Raw genomic sequence first — 23,148 nt, forward strand, 5'->3', positions numbered from 1 at the left:
AATTTTCTATATTATTTTATCAGGCAGTCGCATTGAAAGTAACCATGACAATGAGGGATTTCTATCTAATCTGCACAATTTCGAGGAAAAAAGTGAAGCCATAAAATTAATATCATACGCGTCTGTCGATATTCTGACATTATATTGATATTATAGAACAAATATTAGAATTTTGAACCGACTTCACCTCATAGCTTTATAAGGCTTTGCATATTCTTGTCTTGTTAACAATAATTGCAGGCTAATTATCTTGACACTTAATTACATACACACACATTTGAGAGACAAAAGGAGCCATCAAAGGCCACCCAAGCAAAAGACAGCAACAGAATTGGTTTAAATTAATTAAACCAAGTAGAAGCATAATAGCCAAGGGAATTCATTTGTGTGTCATATGGATCGAAATGTTTTCAAATTAAATTTCATTAGCAAACGAAAATTTCAGGACGAGCTGAATGTGAAGTGAAAATTTAAGTAAATATTTGGGCAAGAAAGCCAAACAACAAACCATAAACAAAATGAATAGAGGTAGAGCTTTCAATTGAGAAAAGTTTCAACATGTGTGTGTGTGTACATCAATGGACCATCCCTATAGGGCAATGCCTTAATTAAAACCCAACATAAATCTCAATTACATATGTATATCCCCCACTCAATTAAACAGAAAAAAATAACCGAAAATCTTGTGGGTTTTCATCTATGAGGGTTAAATCATACAACTATACACATTTTATTGATTTCCAAAGAATAATGGCAACAACAACAAAAACAACAACCACAACTATTTGCATACATTTCAATTTCGTAGCTAACTCAGAAATGAGAATCATAAGGGTCTTCTATACGTCTTGCACACCCCAGCAAATTCTCATTCGATGGAGTCATAATGATAGCGAAGATAGATACATGTAAATAAATTGAAGAAGAAATGGAAAAAGAGTCTTAGACTCAGTACTCTAAAACAATGTTAGTGTTGGGAAAACATTTAGATGGATCAGAGATCGAATCTTCAATCAGGATGGATCAGGGATCGAATCTTACAATCAGCTAACAAGATACCTCAAACGAAACATGAAACTGAAAGGTTTCTTCTATATGCTATATCGTCATACTAAGTTTCCGTTATGTCTAAACTCAACATTCTATGTGACCAACTTTTGAGCCAAACAAATATATGTCCACATGCAAAGGTAGAGGGCGGGGTTAAAGTAAATACAAATACAAATATTCATGGAGTTATAGTCTCAACGTATCCATGAGATACCACATGCCGGCAAAGTCTCCCTACTCGTTGCTTTAGTGCTTTTTTTTTTTGTTTTTGTTTTTGTGTTTTTTTGCTTTTTTTCCAGATACCGACAATGTGTGTATGTAGCTACAACAATATAAGTATATATATGTAAGTATAATACATAAGTATTTGTATCTATGTCTGCCGGCATTGTTTGGCTAAATCAATTTTTTCTGTGTTTGTGTGTGAAGGCTACGAGTTTCGATGACGGCTAGAAGGAGGAGGTGGAGCAGATGGAGGAGGCGTCAGTTGCCGTGGAAAAGGGCGTAAAAATGTATTTCATTATATAGTTGCTGGCTGGGGTGTTGTTGCTCCGACATTGCATGACAACGTTCTCACATCGATTTTCTTTGCCGCATGCAAAACTAAATAGGAAAAAGCCGGACCAACTGAACAACCAAGCGACCGACAATCGCATTACAATAAATTTTCAGCTCAAAGGCCAAGTCAAGCCCCCCGGCCTCCATTACTCCGCCATTCAGTGGAAAATAGCTAAGTGCAGGACCCAAATCAGGGCACATTGCATCAGGTATACTCTATGTACATATATATACCGATCTCTTTTCGTGCGCCACAGCTAAATGTCAAGGGGTCGCGCGGTTTATGCAATTTAATTTGATTATTACCCTAGAATCTACATGGTGGTATTTATGCACTATATATGCATTCATTTGATTAGCTTGGACTTTAAAAGCAGCTGAAAGGCTTTTAGCGTTGTCCTTTTTTAATTGCGTTTAACTACATACGTGGGGATAAAGGAGTGAAAGAGATAGAGAGAGAGGGAAGGAGTTTCGTTCATGGAGGTCAGTTAATTGCTACAAAACAAAAGGCCATTATTATTTATCTTATATGAAATTCTCCTTTTTCTCAGATTGAATTACGAAATGCATTCAATTTTACACATTTAAATTCATTTTGATAAATTTTGCAAGATAGTTTTCAAATTGGTTTTGTTAATTTTTCATGATATTCTTAAGTAATTGTCTTATCAATAATAAATTTTATTTTATAGCATTGTGATGTTGTTATGGGAAAACATTTTTCGGGCAATGTACATTTTGGTTGGCACATTTTTCTTTCTTTTTATGCAGCAAGTCGATGGAAACAATTTTTCTTTTTTTTTTTTTGTTCGTATTCTTTTTTTAGACAAGTTTTTCCATGGCAGCTGCACCTTCTTGGGCTTCGTCTTCTTCTTGTTTTGCCCTACTTAGTGCTGCATGTATGCCGAGAGTGTGTGTGTGTCTGTGTGTGACATTTGTGGTCCAACCGAGTATCGTGTTTTATATATAACTTTCATAAATCTCTGCGTTTTGCATGTCAAGACAGCAACAACAAATAACAACAACAATATCAGAAAAACGAAGCAAACAAAATTGTGAAGTTGACTCTATTTGCTAAGCGGCGTCTATCTTCGCCTCTAAGAAGCGCAAACATAAAAGAGTATTTGAAAATCTATTTAAACAAAATGTGTTGGCTAGGGAAAAACATTAAAGAAAAATTCATAGATTTAACTAGAGTGATGACTTTTAAATAACCTGTAAAACTATTACCAACTAGCGAATACGACTAGAGAAATCAATGAGATTTCAGTTATTTAAAGCCATAACTGTAATCTTATTTTGGCCACAAGTGTCAATGAATTACCAAAGGTGTGGAAAAGCATTTGCATAAGAGCTTAAGGATTTAATTGAATTTGAATATTACAAAGAGCTTAAATTCAAGCATTTCAGCATGTCAGACTGTTTTTAGTTCGATTTGAGTTCAATCACCCAAATGGAATTTATATGCCTTTTAAAATTATAAAAGACAGGGTATCTATAGATAGTTTTGGTTTGCTTGAAATTTGAGAAGATTTAATGCTGAGAATTGAGAAGGAAACGAAAAAATATGCATGCAGACATATTCCATAGTCCAGGAAAGTGCAATGGACAAGCAAAAACCATGAACAAACAGCCAAGAACAATGGGACACTTTCTGCAGGTGCTGCTGGTGCCACCAACAAGAAACGAAGGGGGAAATATGAAAAAGCAGGTGTTTTGTTACCAAAATTGTATGGCCAAGTGTGTGTGTGTGTGTGTATGTGCCACCAACTCTCAAGTTCAGCTTCATTCATATTCCAGAGCGTTGTCTGTGAGTGTCTCTGTGTGTGTGACCACAGCTGTTTGCATTTCAAGAATGAAACTCTCGTCGATGCGAAAGAAAACTTGTTTCGCCAGCAAAAATATATTTTTTTGAGGCATAAACCATAGAACAACAACAAGCAGGCAACAAATTGCAGAGAGCATAAACCATGCAAAAAAGAACCAAAAGACCAGAACAACAGACTCAGAAACGAAACCCTGTTTATAAAATCGAAATAATGTGAGAAATTAAGACGGACGCAAAGCAAAATGGCCAAAAAGAACAAGCAGATACGAAAGAGAGACAGAGAGGAAGGGAGGGATACGATATACACATAATAAAGCTCACATTTTTTGGGTTGGTTTTGTATCTTTAAGATACATTTTCGTTTTTGTCGACAGCTGTTAAGGGGCCCTACTAACACGGTAAATAATATGCAAATTGAAACATTTTTTCTGTCTCTTTGGTTAATTTCTAAACAGCTTTTCTTTAACTAGCTAACATAACAATACATAGTTGTCTTTTTTTTGCTTTTTTACTTTTGTTTGTTACATAATCAGCACAAAATTTCATTTTGGCTTGTTGTTTGTTGTTTGGCGATGTGTATTTTGTTTTTTGCATAACTTTTGTTTATGTTCAACAAGCATTTTTTTTTTGTTTTCTTCTCTTTCTTTTTTTTTCATTTTAATCAGCTGCTGCTGTCGCCGCTCCCATTTGGGTTTGTTTGTTTTCTTAGCTGCCTCATGTGGCAGCACGACTCGCAACTATTTCTGGTCTTTTTTTTTTGGGAGTTGTTTGTTGTCTGGGTCTCTCTTGGCAAACAAATTTGGCATCCAGAGTTTGCACTATGTATGTATGTAGATACACAAATCACCCACCATGAAACCAGGCGACAAAACTCTAACCAACACTCATTCTAAGACTTGGCTAAAAAGAAATCCAGACAAAGATGATACAAAAGTGAACTATGACAATGGTTCAAACTGTGGTTCCCGCAATTAGTTGGCTTTTAAAATGCCATAAAAGAGGAAACAAGAGAGTAAACGTTTTCAAGATACATATCTGTACAAAGTTTTTCAACCATGATCTCAACTAAAACATTCTGGCATATAATTTTAGTTAATGCTTTATAAATGCAACTAGTTCAGAAGTCTAGCAATTCGTTTCAACTATACTTTATTTATATTTCTTTCTAAGTGGAGTTGGCAGTGCTCTTTTGAGGGTGAGAGGGAGAAGTTTTCATTAGCCTTACTAATAGCTAACTTACTTTATGTTATTATATGTTTATGTTCACATTCTTAAACAAACTTCAAATACCCTTTACAAGCGTATAAAACGGATTAATTTGGGCAAACTCCATGTCAGTTTTCCCCTCTTTGATTTTACCTACATATTTGACTATTTTTGCCTGACAGTTTTCAGTTGTTTTGCGCTTGTTTCTGCCTTTTGTAATGGTGCTTGGTCTGTCTTAATTTGTTTCTCTTTTCCGTATTCGTTTTTGTTTTGTTGTTTTTGGCTAAAAATAAAACCACGAATTGTAAGCAAAAAGCAACCCATTTCTTTGCTAATAGTTTCGCTTTTCATTTGTGGAGTAACTCGGCCGATATCCTCTATCCACCATTCCCAAGTTAATGCCTGCCTTTGGAAAAAAATGCTCTCCTTTGTCTTGATTTTTGTTTTGTTTTTTTTTGGACTGACTCCAATTGCCATTGTCTATAATGATGAACATTTTGTGGGTCGACGGCATGCCGGAAGAGAAGTAAAACCACATCGAACTAAATGAGGGGGCTGGCTACTAACATAAAAATCGAAATGTAAAACGAACTTTAAGTATTGGCTTATAAATATACATATATAGTAAGTATTTCGAGGGTAAGGTATACTATAGTAAGGCAAATGATCATCATCAGTCTGCAGTTTGTCATCTAAATGCCAACGTCGCAGTTAATGAAAAGCATGAATATGCTAATTTCCCTCTCTTTCTTTATTTTGTTTTATGACTAAACGTCGCATTATTGCGCTGAGAGCAATTTTAATAAACAAATGCTAAGTGCCGAGGAGCTCTATGTGGCTCTGGGGGCAATAGAACAGAACTGAACTGAACTCAACTGCCTGGCGATGCGTGATTACGAAATTAATTATGAGCTTAGCGGCGTAAATGAGATATTTCTACAATTCCTATGCATAGTTATTCAGATACATTGTAATGAGACAACCGCGGGGCGAGGCCCCATCCATACTACTACTTCATTACTGCAATTAATTTCTTATTTCTGTTCCGCCTATCGATTGACTTGCACGAAATTGACAAAATGAGATCAGCATCAGGGTCAAAGGAAACAAATTGCTTTCAAATGCATGTCTGAAAATTTCATCATCACACTTACTACTATTATGACGTCATTCACACTATTTATGCATTTATGGCAAAATCGATAAGAAATTTAAGTTTTAAGATAAGAAACAAATAAAAAACGCTGAAATGTTAATTCAGTTAAATTCATAGGTACAATATCCAGTTTGTTACCCTAAACAATCTTTAATACATATTCTAGCAAAGGTAACAGAAATATGTACTTGTAATTACTTTTTTTTTTTTATTTCCATAATTCATTTGTTATAAGTACAAACAAGTAAAAATACGATTTTAATCATAGTATGAGATACTTTTCCCTTGTTGTAGATCTTTATAATTGAAATGGCAAAATAATTGCCCATTCTGATACTTAAAAGATGGCCATTTGTTTTTTTTCGCTTTATACCTGCTAAATGTAAGTAGATGATAAACTATTTTAAACATTTCTCAAAACAGCTTTTCCATTAATTTGCAATTAGATTTGTCAACTGGTTAACTGGTGGTTTTTTAAACTAGCTTACTTTTACGTAAAAGAGATAATAAGTTTTACAACGCCTTTTTTTTTTTAGATGTTTATTCTATTTCAACTCCGATTTGACATTTCTTTTTGGCAGTGATTTAGGTACTTGTTAAATTATTAATAATTGTTTAACATTAATTGGTAAGAGAGAAGCTGAACCCGCCCACACCTTGTTAAATATAAATGCCAGCAATTATGGTAGATCTCACCCCAGTTATATCTATAATATGTATTTCCACAAGCCCAAATTTACACGATATCTGCAGGTTGTTAAACTCATTAGCGTTCAAAAAAGGCACCGAAAATATATAAGTATATTCATTCAACCTCAAGCAGAAGGCAAAAACGCAAAAGTTCTAACCATTTTTGTGAATTCCAATACACTAACAAAGAGAGTATATTCATTATTGACAGTTGTTGGCAGTGCCACATATAAATGCAGTCACTAAAGGGACTTAAAGAAGTTGACCTCTTTTATTGTCACTCTGTTTAGTAATTCTAGTTTTTGAAATGAAAGAGTATCGAGTCATTGAATTGCCCTATTCAAATTTGCCTGGGCCTCTGTTTCGGCTTTTTTGTGTTATGTGGGTGGAGGAGGTTCGTCTCATTTATAGTTGGGCTTGAAGGCACTTAATTACGTCGGCGGAGTTCGCCCTAATGAGCAAACGGAAATTGAAACTGTTTTTGGCACTGTTTAAATAGACGTTTAAAACAAACACACACAAAAATGACATAATTTTTAGCAAAATTATTACCCAAATACACCTATCAATTAAATCACTTTAAAGTTAAGGTGCAAATGAAAAAAAGTAAAAGAGAAGCTAACACTTTATACTATAAAAAGATTGTTGAAAGATAGACATACATATATATATATAGATGCGTGACTGAAATCGTTATGACATAATGCCACAATAGCAAAAATAGTTATATTAAACTCTCTCATACACATACACACACACACAGACTAAAACACACACACACATATGCATGTGTTGTGAATTTTCTAACAATAAATAATAAATGCCAAGGCAGGTTAGGTTGGCTTAGTTGTTTTTGGGTCTGCATTTGTGTAAGCCACATAACTGACAACGCGACGCCTCATTAGATAAAAATCGTTGGAAAAAGCAACACTCTTTATGAAGAAAACCAAATTAAATTAGACTAGAAGAAAAACTGTCACGAGAAATTATCAAGAAACTATTATCTATAGAGTGAAGTTGACTTGAGTTACACTCAACAACGACAATCGACGAGGCGTAAAAGACTATTGACCTACTTTGTTTTTTTTTTTCCGGGGGTCTGTGTAATAAATAAAATGAAACGAAGAACTTCCATTTGGTCACCCATAGATCAATCATTAAATGTGCCCAAAATCTAAGTGAAAATCCTATGCACTTATATATACCCTGACAAAGAGAGAGGAAAGAGGGGTAGTTTAAAATTAATATACATTTTACAGAAGAAAAAAAACACTGTGATATTTATTTAAGTCCAGTGAGTTAAAAGGGAATACTTTCTATACAGTTCGAAAGTAAACATTTCACTTTCGTTTTCTTTTAGTCGTTTTCGAGTTGAAAATAAATGACTAGAATGGTAACAAATTTTACAGTATATTTATAAATGCCTTTATTGCAATACCCATTGAAAAGTCTTTGTATTTTTCTTTCAAAATAGAAGAGTATTTGTGATTCAAGTTTTATTCGAGAAATAAAATCCATGATTGCATTTATCAGTGGCATTTGTTCTTGGTCTGTTTTGAATTGTGGCTAGCTGCTATTTATGGACGCCTTGCGCACCTCAACGGCACCGGGAGAGGCATCGGAACCGGCAGAGTCTTGGTACTATATGGCACTCCTATACTCCACTCCATTTAGCCCCGAAATCAAAAGAGGAAAAAACAAAGTATGGCTCTATTTTTGGCAGCATTTTAAGATTTATGATCAAACGTCTGCCACACTGACAGTCAATTCAGTTCAGTTCAGTTCAGTCAGCCATGTTTACACACATTAATTGCTATGGACGGGCAACCGAGAGGAACAGAGAGCAAAAGACAACAGGAAATGCTCGGCCGGCGGTTGGAAATTGGATTTTTTCTTCTTTTTTGATATTTTTTTTTGTTTTTTTGGTTAGTCTTCAACCTGGTACTGACTCTGACTCTGACCGTGGTTACTTGGCTATGGCCATAATCAAGGCAATTTAATAATATGTTACGCTGCAACACAGTTTCCACCTGCAAGCAACAAACTTGCAACCAACCTACCAGCCAACCAACCAGTCAGGCTCCGCACAGCTCAAGCTCAGGTTCAGTCCATCTCCATGGTAGATAGTTCTTCTTTTTTTCCCCTTTTCCTCCTTTTTTTTAGCCAGGCAACTTGATTAAAAATTATATATATGCGCAACGCGACGCATGCGTAGAGAAGCCGATAAAATTGTTGATATCACAAACAAAAAAGCAAAACACAAAAAAACAAAATAAAAAATCAAAGCAAAAAAAAAAGACTACGTGACATTCAGTCAAAGAGAATTTTTGCGCATTAGAAAAGTCTTTGACTCGGTGTCTAAGTTTCTCTCCTTCGCTATGGTTTGTTAGTAGTGACTGTTGAATACCCTGCATTCAATTGGTAGTAGGAAACAACTTTTTTAGATATTTTATTCTTGGAAGAGGCAAAAGGTGAATAATTTAACTTCATATTTGTTTGAAATTTTACTTTTAAAATCTGAATAAAGTTTTCCCCCTCATTATTTCTCGCGTGTAGTTTATCGTACAAAGTTTTTAGTTATCCCATGTTATTTAATTATGACTAATAAATTGAAATCCAACATGTTGGACCGCCTACATCGGAAATTAGGTGCGTCTGAGTTGTCTGTGGGTGGTTTAAACACATTTCAACTGTAGGTTGATTGCTGGTGCATGAAGACCTACTCCAGCAATTATGTTTTCGATTTTGTATAGACTCTTCTTGGAATATTCATATATACATAGGGTATAAGGGGCGGTAGCAGCTGCATAAAGGGCAAGCAGCACTTTGCTTTCGTTGTGGCGGCTGATGCTGCTGCTGCTGGAGGTACATACATACAGCAATTTTGCACGTAATTCGTCACGTAGCGAAAAAAAAAAAAAAAAAGGAAAAAAAATTTATATGCTGCTGTTGTTGTTGTTGTTGATTATGCATTGAACATTTTTGCAGGCAATACAATCTGCATAGAGCTCCAACCATCCAACCAAACAGCCATTCACTCAACCATGCCTCTCCAGAGTGCTCCAGCTGCTGTTAGCTGATTGCAGCCGGCCGCAGGCCATCAGAGCGAAAGCCAGTAAAAATATATCTACATACATGTATGAACATATTAAGGTATCAACAATTGCAAAATAAAAAACATTCGTGAGCTCAATTATTGTCCAAATTGAAATGAATATACAAAGTGTAGATACATCCACCCCCCACCAAACATGTGTACAAGGCAAACGCCCTTTTAGAGCCAGCAAGCAAGCTGGTTCAATGACATTCGCCCTCAAAAAATAATAGCATCCCAAAAAATTAGTATTGCATAAAAGAAAATGTGTCAATCAACCGAACTCCAAAGAAAGCCACAAAGTTTAAATGTCAAAGGTCATCTAACGGTCATAACATATACATATGTACATATATATTTACATAGCTGGCAATTGTGCACATTTAAGGTCAGACACGGAGCAAACCGTCTATATTCCAGAAAAGGCAAAAGTTAAAAGCTTATCGAATTGAATTCATACTATGCTTAGTATATGTATGTGTCTCTATTTATGTACATACTTATTATCATGAATCTTTTATTCAAATCATTTTGGCTAAATTTATGGAATTGACACGGCCAACTGAAAGATGCGCACAAACTTGTTATCAATGCATGTAATTGGAAAATGGTTTCTTGCATTCGAGACTAAGTCAATTAGTCATAAAAGCAACATGACTTCTTTCGAATTCTTTGTCATCAAAACCAAATACATTTACATACATACATTGCAAAAGTAGTGCTTAGGTAATTACACACATTTCTTAAGAATATTATTATCTTCAAGTAATTCACGTATTCCATTGCCCCTTTTTTTAGCTCTTTAGCGATTCATATGAAGCTTCTTTTATTTTCAGCCTATTATGAAAAAAAGTTTATAATTATATTTAGCAAATGAAAGCAAGACAACGTTCTATCAGTCAGATAAATTTCCAAAAACCATGGCTCATGGGAATTCGATTCTGGTTATTATGATGACTCCTTCATTCCATAGTGCAATTCTGAGTAACGATGCATTTATTATCAAACGAAATAAACATGCATCATAACTGAAGTACTGTAAGTATGTTTATTTTCATATCAAATCCCAAGCCCCAAGACCTTTAGCAAGAAAATTCCATTTAGACTGATGAGCAGATCGAGAGAGAAGGAGTTTGTGAGGAGGAGTTTGTTGTCAGTATTGCCATCTGTGTTGCTGATTATGTCATTGCATAGGAAAGGTTAGATTTGGTCGGGGACTAGAGTGTAGGTTTCAATCACATTATAATCATTATGTGTTTTATGGACAGACTAGGAAAAGAGGACAGAAAACGGGCAGACGACGTGAGCGTAAACGACATGGCAATTCAAATATCACGACAGTTAATCGCACAACCGTCAAAACGTCCTTTTACCAAGTCAAAATGTCAAATGGCAACAGTCATTAGTTATTGGGGAAATTTATTTTGTATTTTTATTCTGTTTACAGTGCCGCCCCCTGGCGACCTAAAACCTTGTTTAGCATACATACAAATGTTTCTCGTTTATTCTTTTTTGTTGCTATTTTAATTTTATTAATGCAACAAACGGTTTTTCTTTCCGTTCTAGTTTTCCAGAGTGTGTGTTGGGCCTCTGCCCAAGTGGGGGAGGTGGGAAGTGGGTTTATACTGGGCCCTCAAGGCTGCAAAATGCCAAGAATTTGTCGATTCGATTATGTTAAGTGTGTTTGTGTGTGTAAGCAAGTGAGTGTATGGGCGGGCAAAGGTTATACTCGTGTAAAGGAAAAGGGGGAATTTGAGGGAATCGGGGGTCTGGCTAGCGGCACTTTTTCAAAAAACAAAAACCATTAGTAAATTTTACCATGGCGCACTTTCAATTTTTTTGTTTTGTTTTGCCAACTCCAAATTGGGAACGGATATTGACGCAAAGCTTCAAAAACTAAAAACTTTTGTTTCTTCTATACATACATACATACATATGTATGTATACATATGGGGGGAAGCTATAACCTAAATTTTCTGTTCATGGCCATATGTAAAGTTTTATTTCGTTAGATTTCCGTGCGCCTTTTTACAATTTTGAACCGATAAGCGGAAAGTATACTAACGTTTTTCTACAAATTCTTATCAAACTAAAAACAAACAAATTAAATTATATTTTCAATTTAATTTGCTTTGTTTTATATTTTAGAATTAATCATTAAAACAAATCTTTGCTTATCAATTATTACAGTTCCTGTTTTTGTCAACGGAAAACCACACTTTTAGTTGCAATCGACAACAGAAATAACAGAAAATAGATAAAAAAGATTTTATTTTTAAACTTATTAGCCTTATATGTAATTCGATTGTTAATTTCTTTGCTGCAGTCCCAAGTTTATAAATTAACGAAGCGCTTTATGGTCGCCCTTTTGGGCTGATGATCAAAACGTTTGCCAGACCTAAATGATTAATGCATGCAAATGCCTCACCTTTTTAAGCTGCTTATGATATCAGCATATTTATAGATATAATCCTATACAATTTTCTCTCTTTTTTTTGATCAAAATTAATATTTGTAAGATAAGGTAATCAATACAAAATTACTAAACCAGCTGAAGAAGAAAATAAGTAATGCAAATTATAAAAAATCATGCTGACAAATCAACTAAATGCGCCAAATGACAAAACACTTTCGAGTTATCGACCGCAAAAAGTTATATGGCCATAACTACCTACATACATACATATGTACATAACTATCTTTGGATATTTGTTCAATGAATTCTTAAATCGTTAAAGCGTGCAGATAATTTATATTTAATTGCAGCAAACTTAACATGATGGCAAATGCGAAGGCAATAGTAACCGTGGGATGAGGTGGAAGGAGAGCTAAAAATCAATTTCTCATGCATTTGTAATGCAAATGCTATGCCGCCCGATATGGCCAAGTCGTGTTACAGGCCCCACAAACTCACAGACACACACACACACACACATAATTCAATTCAACCATCTATCCATCCATCCATCCATCCAATACAATCCATGACATCGACGAGTAGCCAGCAGCAGCTTCAATCCGTTGAAGAAAAACCGCAAAATGCGTTGACAAGTGCAGTGCACACACGCAGATACAAGAGACAGACCGACAGACAAACTGACAGACCGAGCACCTTGACGTATGGGACATGGGATTTATGGATGCGAGACGAGATACAAGAGCGGGAGCTAAAGTTGAAGCGGAATGGAAACGGGAGCCATGTCAACAACACACTCAGTTGACGTTGTCGTCAATAATCAGACGCTGAACCCAAACCAGAGAGAGAGAGAGAATGATAGGAACGCAGTTGAGTCTCTGGTCGCCGGTCTCTTCGTCTCAAGGCGACAATGACAGTCGACAAGTTGCATTTCTTTTCATTACTTTTGTTTGGCTTTGACTATTGCGACGAGGTTCATGTTTTTCTTTTTCTTTTTTTATGGTGTTTTTTTTTTTTTTTTTTTGTTGCATTGTTTACGGCGGCAATTGCAATTGCCATAATCAGTGCAAAAAGGCAGCCGCCGCCGCCGTCGTCGTCATTCAGCAGACAAAGGCCAAGTGGCTATGTCACTTTCACAGGGGGAGGGTTCGGTAGATTGGGTGTCGAAGAGCAGGCAAAAGCCCACCTGGAAAAGCTGGTCAGCGACATTGCCAACATTGCCTCATCGCGAGTTGCAACCGAACCAGTTTTGAACTTATCGTTTCTTTTCTTGCATGTGGTATGTATGCATGACGCATGCCACCAAGTTGTTTTTCTTTCCCTCTCTCTTTCTCACTCTCTTGGCCCGATGATTTAATCGGTTTGACTTTCAAAGATCTCTGAGAGCTTTGGTTTTTCATTGGAAAGCAAGAAAACGACATAAGAAAAAACAAAAGTGATCTTGAGGAGTTTGCCTTATCTACCAACCTCTTGAATGAACCAGAGACAGAAACAAATTGTACAAAAGTATAATTTAGTTTAAATAGTAAAATATGTTTTATTTTAGCATATTATAAGCACAAAAGACTGCATTGGCTGTTAAAACTAAACAACATTTAATTACTAGCTGGTTTAATATAGTGACCCAACCATTTTATGAAACTAGTGATTTATTTGGTTTCTTTTAATCATTTCACTTTCGTTAACACACACACACACACACAAATCGGATAAATTGATGAATGTTTTTCAAGTTATTCGCTCGATTGTTGTCTATTAGTTGTAACAATTAGGCTTTTTGTGGTTATTTTTTTTGTTGTTGGCTTTGTGTGTGTTTTTTTTCTTCTCTTAAATAAAAGCATTTTCATGTTTTAATCACTGATCTGCCTCAACAATTTATTCGTTAATTGAGGCAATTTCATGGCTGTTTTACTAGTCCATGTGATGGCGTTCAATCAGGCAACTGACGAACATAAGATGAACTTTTTTTCATCTGAAAATGGGAACACAATTGAATATGATTGCAATTTACTTCAACTTGATGGGGCAATCACAGACACACCTGTGTTAAAAACCTTGTCAGGTAAACATGAAGATAAAAAATAAAACATAAAACATTTTCTTTGTTTTTGAACTTTGATTTTTGCTAATCTTTTTTAATTTTTAAGCCAAACTAAAGATAAATTTCTTGGTAATCACAAAAAGATGCATGTACAGAAATAGAACATTTGTATGTACATTAATTTTGTTTTCATTTAATCTAATCAGTCCACTCCATCCAACAATCCACATTCAACTCGTGTATTTTAGATATAAATTCTCAAATGTACACCATAAACCATACTAGAATTCGTTTATGTTCCATTTTAGCCACCTACCGGATGCAAAAAAGTAATAAAATAAAATACCCATTTTAATTTTATACACCCATCGTGTTAAATGGTATATTAAAGCCGCCAAAATGTATGTAACAGACTGAAAGAAGCTTCTCCGATCCCATCAAGTATATATTTTCTTGATCAAGATCAACAGCCGAGTCGTTTTAGCCATGTCCGCCCGTTCGTTAATTCTGGAGTTGGCTAGTTAGAAATAAAGTGCTTGGATTTGCTAGTCAATCTGTAATTTTCAATTCTATTAGGTTGTTCAAGCGAGAATGTTTTTATCCAAATTTTTTGTAAGCATTCTTTTGGTGCTAGAATTTAGCATCAACACCATTGCTGGGCAATGGAACATTAACAATAAAACGGATGCTGGGTTCGAATTTCTAATCACTGGTGGCTATAGGCCGAAAACCAACCTTCTGGTTAAATTCATAGTATCTGTGCAAGAGAAAACGGAAAATATGCTCATTGGTGAAAGTCATTTCTGTGCTGGTTCCATTATCTCAACAAAGACCATACTTACAGCGGCCCATTGTTGTTTTAAGTTGTAAATATCATGTTTCAACCATCACCAATCTGTTTCACAAATGCTGTTGTCTTTTTAGTCTTGAAAACAGGATTTTTAGACCCGATGAATTAATAGTAGTGGCCGGAACGCAACGTCGTCTTTTGAGCACAGCAAATACTCAGATATTGGAATTGGATAGGGTTATACCAAGTCCAAAATATGGATTTGTAACACATGAAAGCGATGTTGGTATTTTAAAGCTCAAAAATGATATAAAACTTATCAAAGGATTCGTCGACATCGTACCAATGGCAGATTCAGCACCACAAATCGACACAAAATGCACTGCAATTGGTTGGGGCAATGTTATACAGGTGGGTGTCGAGTGATCTTTCCAGTCGAATAACTGAACTCACGTAAATTTGTAATGACGCCAGTTTGGACCTATGCCCGATGACGTTCTTAATGCCGATTTAATTATTAGAAATGAATCGGAGTGCGCAACCCTAGATCCTCCAATCCCAAAGGGTGCTATATGCGCGAGAAATGATAATTATCAGACTGAGTGCTGTAATGGCGATTCTGGAGGCCCAGTGTTCTGTAATGACAAACTTGCAGGCATTGTCTCATATGGAGACGGTTGCGGACGATCCACTAAGGGTGGCGTTTACACAGATGTGTATTACCATCGCGATTGGATTGCAATGAATGCGGCGAATTATATTAGCCGATCAATCGATACGCTAATGCTGTTGCTCTTAGCAATTATTAAGCTGGCAATAAATAGTTAAAACTTTCAAAATGTACAAATCTGAAAAGTTTTTGAGAATCATACTAAAAGAGTCTCGATATACCCAATTTGGTAGCTTTAAATACTAATAATTGGGAAAATACCAGATTATGGCATGTATCTAGACTCCGTTTATAACAAATGGATTCAAGTCAATATACTTTCAACAGACACATTGGGTTTCTTATCTATTAAATGTTGGCTTTGTCCTACTTTTTATGTCAACAAAAGTGCAGACCCAATCAATAGGAATAATAATAATAATAGAAGGGGAAAAATAATGATACCTTCTTTTGTGGTACATCCTCAAGCTTGAGAACTGCGCAACGTTGTATATACACACTTACATGTATATATTGGCAAAAATGTGGGTCAACAACAATAACAACCAATAAATGCTACAATATGCTTCGTATGTGTGTGTAAGAGCGCCTTGTTGCAGTTGCAAATCAAAACCCAACCCAACATCGACCAAATTGTAATATATAAATATATATGTATGTATATAGGAGCGCCTGCTTACTCAACACCCTCACCACCACCCAACCACCATCTATTCCTCCATTCATCGTCGCCACTTTTCGTAGTCATCGTCAGTTTGTTCATCAATTTTTGTTTGCAATTTTGAAAATTGCGCGAAAAGTTTTACGCGCATTACACACACACATATACACACTTGCATACACACTACTTGGCATTCCATTTCATAGCATGCCATGCAAACATGGTCCATTAACACTCCAACTAATGCAATTACGCACTAACTAACGTGGAAATTATGCAAGTAAACAGTTTAATTGGGTCACCAAAATGGGCACACACCACACACACAAACACAGACAGTCACAACAATAACGCGACCAACGGGGGATCCAGAATATATATGTATATGTATGTATATGTGTGTGGAAACTAACTAACCACCCAGTTAATCTCCGTGTATGAGGGTAGCCAAGTGGGAATCGAGCAGATTGCTTGGCTGTGAAGCCTAACCGCAGTTGGAATAGATAATGAGAGTTTGCGGCACGAGCAGTGAAAGAAATGAAAATTATTATCCATACATAAAACGATTCCCCCGGAAGCCACAAAATCCGCAGGCAAATCACAAAAAAAAAGTGTTTTCAATTTTTCTATATTGTAAAATTTCATTCTATTGACCTAATCTACTTAGTAATAACTTTTTATTCTCATAAGAATTTATATTCATTATTCTATCCGATTAAATAAATGATTCTAATTCACTTAACACCGAAAATTGTCATTAAAGCTATAACATTAAGCACTTAATTATCAGGCACAATATTTAAAACCCTTTAAAAGCTCGGATTGATCAAAGCTATCATCTGTCAGATATAGAATTTTTCACTGCCAGTGGAAATAGATGGATTTGTACCCACAATTCGGCTACAAAATTTAACCTTTATGTGCCAAATCACAAAGAAAATTATAAATATAAGCTCAATCCACTTGATAAATACTTAAGAAAGAGTTTCTTTCCACGGCATTGTTTCTTCTATCTACTTGAAATTGCAAATTTAGGCGAATTTGGAGTATGCCCTCTACCAAAGTGAATTAAAATCTAATCCCACGCCAATTTTTTTTGTGAAGAATGTTAACTAACACATACAGACATACATATTTATAACTAAGGTATTTCCCATTTCTGGTTAAAAAAAAAAAAAAAAAAAAAAAAAGTAAAAATAACTAATACTATTTGTGTGGGAAATTAATTGTTAAGCAAATAATAAAACAATAAAAATAAACGAGACTTGAGAAAGACATTGAAGCTGGCGATATTGTGGCGTGTAATTATTTTAAATGAGTTCACAAAAATCAACCATCACCCACCTTCATACCGCCATATCTTTGGAGGATGCGGGGGCTGGACTTAAAAAAGACACTTTCAAATTGCTTCGAAAGCCAAAACAAAAAACAAAAAGATAGAAAAAAGTTTAGATTGAAACAAAAAAAGTTTTACCTGCTAAAAAAAAACAAGTCAAATTTATTGAGACAAACTTTTTCCATTCTTTGTGGCAGAGAAGACGCAAGCCAATGACCTAAGAACACACACACACACGCATAGAGAGACACAGACACAAAGGGGCAGAGGAGGGCACAGGAAGATAGTGAGACACACGGGCATCCTGTGTGTGGGCAGGCATCCTTTGTGGCGTACAGTCGTCTCGGCACGCTCACTTTCCTGCGGGCGCTTTGTGTGCGCGATGAAGGCAGACAATAGATGTTGCTCCTTCTGATGCTGTTCGTCCTGTTGCCACTGATGGTGCCCATCACATCTCGGTTGTGCAAGTTTTCTTGCGCTGAAGGAAGCAGTAACGTGGCTTCCTCTTATATTTCTCTCATCTATAAACCGGAAATGCTCCAAAACAAAGTCCCAAATGCTTCAGCCCATGAGTATGAGGAGTAAGCTTGCATTTAAAGTGTCATGTGCAAAGGAGGGAATTAAGGTCAAGTCATGTATAGAAAAAAAAAAACAACAAAAACTGCCTTTTCAGCCCTGATGTTAGCCTGCTTGAGCCTCTTTCTCTCTCTCACTTCCTCTATATTTCTCTGTCAGACAGGCATACAAAAACTGTGGCTTGGTTGGGGGTGCGGCATACTAATGACAACAATATGAAAACATTGTTTTTTTCTGTCATATATTTATATAGATACATATTCATATTAATATCATAACTAACATTTCCAATTCCCTTTCCCCAGATCTAAGTCAACTCATTCTATATAAGGGTATATGCTGATCCATACCCTCTGTTTACTGAGAAACAATATTGGAACTTTTTACTTTGTGCTCTGTGTGTTTTCTGATGTGTGTGTGTGTAAGTGGAAGTTGCAGCTGCAATTCAGTGATGCGGATATCCTGTCATATATATACACATTCATCCTGGCTCTGATAGGTTTGGAAAAAAAAAGCTCCAAGTTAAAACCATTATTTTGATTAACACTTTTAAAAATTTCTTCTGCATTAAGTAATTTTCATTTTCACTTTTATGATTTTCGTCAGTTTTTCACACCAACTAACCAATCCAATGCAAATTTATTGTAAATTGTTGCTACAAACTTTCACTTGGACAGAGAAGCAGTAACAATCTCCTTTCCTCCCCCCTCACTTCCGCAATCTTTCGCTTATTTGGGTCAGGTTTGCGTTTTTTTTGTCTCGGGTTTAATCTTGCGTTGGCACTTGAACGGAACCAAAAAGAAGGAGAGTTCAAATGGCAATGTACGCAGCAGCAGCAATTTGAGGTCCAAGTGAGAAGATGTGCGCATTGATAAAGCTTGAACTTTGAACTTTGTGGTCATCAGCAGTAAAATATTACAGCTGAAGTCAGTTTTGGTCAGTGACAAGCAGCGTGCCCTTTGTCTCGGCATGATTAGTACAGTTAGTTATTTCATTTATTTATTTATTTATCCAGTCATGCAGTCTGTACCCACAGACAGAGAGAAAGAGAGAGAGAGAGAGACAAAGATAGACGGGTACAAAAATCAGGTCACGTGTATGTATATATTTACTTGCTGATGATGCTGTTCCTTAACTAATCATCTGACTTTTAGCATGTTATCTTCCTCTCACTCGTTTTGAATGTGTCTTATCAGCTCTACAAAATTGCACTTTTTCTTTGTGCCTCCCCCTCTCACTCTCTCTCTCTCTTTGTGACAAGCGAAAAACTGAAAAGATAAGCAAGGTCGCTGCTGCTGCAGTAGGAAAGCTAACTGACAAGAAGATTAAACAGACAACGAAATAAAAATAAAAATTACTTCAAATGTTGGAAATATTTTCAAGCTAAGCTCGTAAATCTCTTTTACCAATCCAAGCAAGAAAAGCTAAATCCCTTTACACACACAGCCAGAGAATACCAAGGACAGCTACACGAAGCTCTTAAATTAAATATTAAACAAATTTCTATTAAAAACTTAGTACGGGCTGATTTTAAGTCTTTCTCTCCAATTTCAAATTGGTTTGTAGAAAGTTGCGAATTCTAACTGGAAGTCCTGGAAATTTAAAAAAAAATACAAACAATACAATTGTAAATCATGGATTTTAGCCATTGTTAGGGGGTCTTTGTCACTTATAATTACAAATCTAAGGGAAAATGCTAAGGATCAGTCTAAGCCGTTTCTTTATTTATACGCACCTATACACCTGTATAGACACATACAAGCATACATATGTATGTACACATTTAGACAAGAGTAATGCGCCCCACTGGAGAAACAAGACAACGATTTTCTTCCTTACAGATTCTCCTCCATGTGAATCATGAGCATGAATAATAACAGTTAATTATGCCCACACATATGCATATATGTATGTACATACATACATATGTACAGAGGTATATACAATTGAATACTCTCTTGCTTATGTGGGGGAAGGGATTTTCATAAATAAATTTGCACTTAACAAATGAGCTGCAACATAAGCAAAATGTTGCTAAAGCGCAACAGGCAAGCAAATTGATGCAGTTAACGAAAGGAATGGTAATGGCAGAGGCGGGAGGAGGAGGGATCAGTGCTGGTTTGGGGGAGACAACAAGGAAGTCATAAAACAAAGCACACACTCTTGCTCTGATGCTCAATAATACAGACAAGAGAAAGACGGGGCACACGAGGGCAAAAAAAGAGGAAAGAAAGAGCAATGACAGCATGGCCACCAGACAACAACAGCCACGGAATTAAAATTTAATTTTAATCGCCAAAAAAAAAAAGAATAAACTATTCGGTATATTGGGAGAGTCGGCTTCTAGTTACTCTGCATTTTTCAAAGGACATCAACTACGAATGACTCATTTATATTCAGAATTGTGCGTTGTTTCTATGATTCAGACGACATTCTATGCCATGTCTTTGCAAATTTAACATACCCATTCAATATATCCGTATAGGGTATATAGAGAAGGAGGCAGGCACTCACTCAGTCAGACTCGCACAAACCAAAAATGGATAATATACATAGCGTGCAGACAAATAAATTTTCAATCCAACAACAACAGCAATTGAATGCATATCGTAGAATAGCCCAGAATTCTGAAGAGATTTATAAAAATCCATGGGCGGTGATCGACTTGGCCTCAGTCAGTACAAGGCGAACAGGTAAACAAGCAAACAGAGCAGGAAATGTGAGAGCAAAAGAAAGAGAGACAGAGAGAGGGAGATAAGGCCACTAACTGATAAATATCGTTAAAGGTGCAGGCAGAGAACCCTGTGTATATGTGTGTGTAGAGATCCAGTCGTGGTCAAAACAAAAGGCAGGTAAAAGAAAAACCACAACACAATGTTGAATGTATGTAAAAGGAAAAACAGAATTAACCAACAGCAGCCGCCAGCGGTTGAGAGAGAGAGAGAGAGAGCCACTAAGCATTATCTACATAAGAACGAAAAAAGGGAGTGGGAGAGCGAAATGTTTAGTTGAAGGGGGCGCGACGATGAACAACTGTAAAAATGCAACATGAAGAACCTGCTTCCACAGCAACAACAAAGTAATGGAAAAAAAATTGTTAGAGCCAAAGTCTAAAATTAAACAGAGAAAAAGAGAGATAGAGAGAGAGACGGCAAAGAAAGAGAGAATGCAACATATGCAGTTATTTATGTACGTAGGCAGATGTAGAGAGAGAGAGAGACAGCGCGGTTTACATACATACATATATACTTGTTGTTGCTGCTATTTTGGAGACCCTCACCGCCAACTCCCAACACTTCAACATTTCTCTTCACAACTCTTCTATGACTCCCTTCTTCTTCCAGCAAACAACAACACATCAGATGAAAAAGCATAAAATTGTGTAGAAAATCAAATTGCAGCCAAGTCAGACAAAATGCTGTTGGTATGTTGTTTTTGTTATTGTTGCTGTTTTCCGTTCCTGTTGTTGTTGATGTTGTTCTTGTTTCTGTTCCATCGTGACGTCAGGGCGCATGCGTTAAATTAAATGCCGCATTCGTATACTCTATACTCATATGCTTGATAGAGCATATTAAAATATCAAAGTGCTTGTATGTAAAAAATTAATTATAGAGTATTTTCAACAATATTTCAAATATTTTCTAATCAATGTTCAAATTTATTTAATTAAATGTCTCAATTATTATCTTACAAATGTACATAGGTGGAATTTTACAAACATTTGAAATTCTTTGACTAGTTTTAAATTGTTAAGACTTCTAGCTAGTTTTCAGTAATTCGAATCTAACAAAGAGTTATGTACTTGAACAGTTACAGTTTATGATAAAAGATCTCAATACTCCTATTACATTCATTAAAACTTTGATATTCCATAAAAATGACAAACTTGAACTTTGTATTTGGTTATTGCTAAAAATTTGCATTTAAGTGAATTTAAAGAGTATTTAACGAATGCTTTCATATTTTTGAGTGTCCATTCTATTTCTCATGTTGAAAATTTTGTTTTTACATTTTTTGTTTCTCTGTTTCTGTTTTCAGAAAACGCACAAAAAAGTGTATGCGACGACAACAACAGCGACAAGAGGACGCCTTTGCCTTTTGGGCCCAAGTCTGGTTAAGAGATATGGGTTCTGGTACTGGTTTGGTGGTTGCTGCAAGCACCCCAAACCAGAGGGGGTGTTTTTTTTCTTTCTATTCAATGCTGGGGGTTGGTTGGGATGGAGCCGGGGATTTCTCTAAAAATATAATGCGACCAACTTGGTCCAAAATGCGCACATCAAATATATACATACATATACATTTTGAAGAACATACAATATCTGTCTATATGTAAGGAGGTAGGAGAAGTCATTGCGACGTAGAAAACAGCACACTTAAATATAAATTGCGTTATAATTTCGCACGGGAATGAAATGAAAATGGTAAATGTTTATCAGCAGCGGGGCGAGCTCAAGTTCAATAGACCCACCGAATACAACAACAACAACACCTCACAAATATTATATACATACATACATACATACATATTTAAGTATATACGTAGATAGATGGGTGAATGCAACGTAAATCCAAATACAATCATTTAAACACACACTGTGTAGCAATAAACCAGAGTCTCGTCTTGGTCTCGTCAAATGGTTTGGGTTAATGAACCACAACCAATGCCTGATAACACATTTTATATGGCATGTACGTAGATAAGATCGGACAAACAGTATTGGGTACACCTCACAGGATAATGGAGACAGGGATTAAACTCAATAACATGTGGAACTACTTACCGTTTGACCATTTTGTTGGTTACACCCGAATTATTTTCCTGCTGCTGCGTGCCAATATCAATGGATCGATTATAATCCAGTTTTGATGTGAAGATTTTAATACGACGAAAATCAATTTTGACGAATTTAATCTAAATCTTCTTTTCGGAGACTAAAAAACAACCTTTTTGGAAATGAACAAACAAAAAGAAAGGTTTAACTTTTACTTGGGAAATATTAAAAACCGATCTTTAGAAATCGAAATAATTTTGGTCAAGAAAAGTCCAATTGGACTCACTGCAATTGGTAAAATAGA

General features: G+C 35.8%; 1 protein-coding gene and 1 long non-coding RNA gene across 2 annotated transcripts in view; one reads left to right on the plus strand and one right to left on the minus strand.

The window, feature by feature from the left end:
* Positions 1-23,148, minus strand: part of Pli (E3 ubiquitin-protein ligase pellino) — a 31,886-nt gene that overhangs the window by 8,009 nt on the left and 729 nt on the right. Inside the window, exon 2 of the mRNA XM_068299529.1 lies at positions 22,854-23,016. Within this exon, the coding sequence (XP_068155630.1) occupies positions 22,854-22,864 (11 nt within the window). The 5' untranslated portion in view covers positions 22,865-23,016. The remainder of the gene's footprint in view (positions 1-22,853; positions 23,017-23,148) is intronic.
* LOC137585340 (uncharacterized) lies at positions 14,594-15,676 on the plus strand. Its single transcript, XR_011033546.1, has 3 exons — positions 14,594-14,905; positions 14,964-15,240; positions 15,304-15,676. It is a non-coding gene; the product is annotated as an uncharacterized lncRNA (long non-coding RNA).

This window comes from Drosophila tropicalis, unplaced genomic scaffold, assembly GCF_018151085.1.
Source record: "Drosophila tropicalis isolate 14030-0801.00 unplaced genomic scaffold, ASM1815108v1 contig_878, whole genome shotgun sequence".
Classification (NCBI taxonomy): Eukaryota; Metazoa; Arthropoda; class Insecta; order Diptera; family Drosophilidae; genus Drosophila; species Drosophila tropicalis.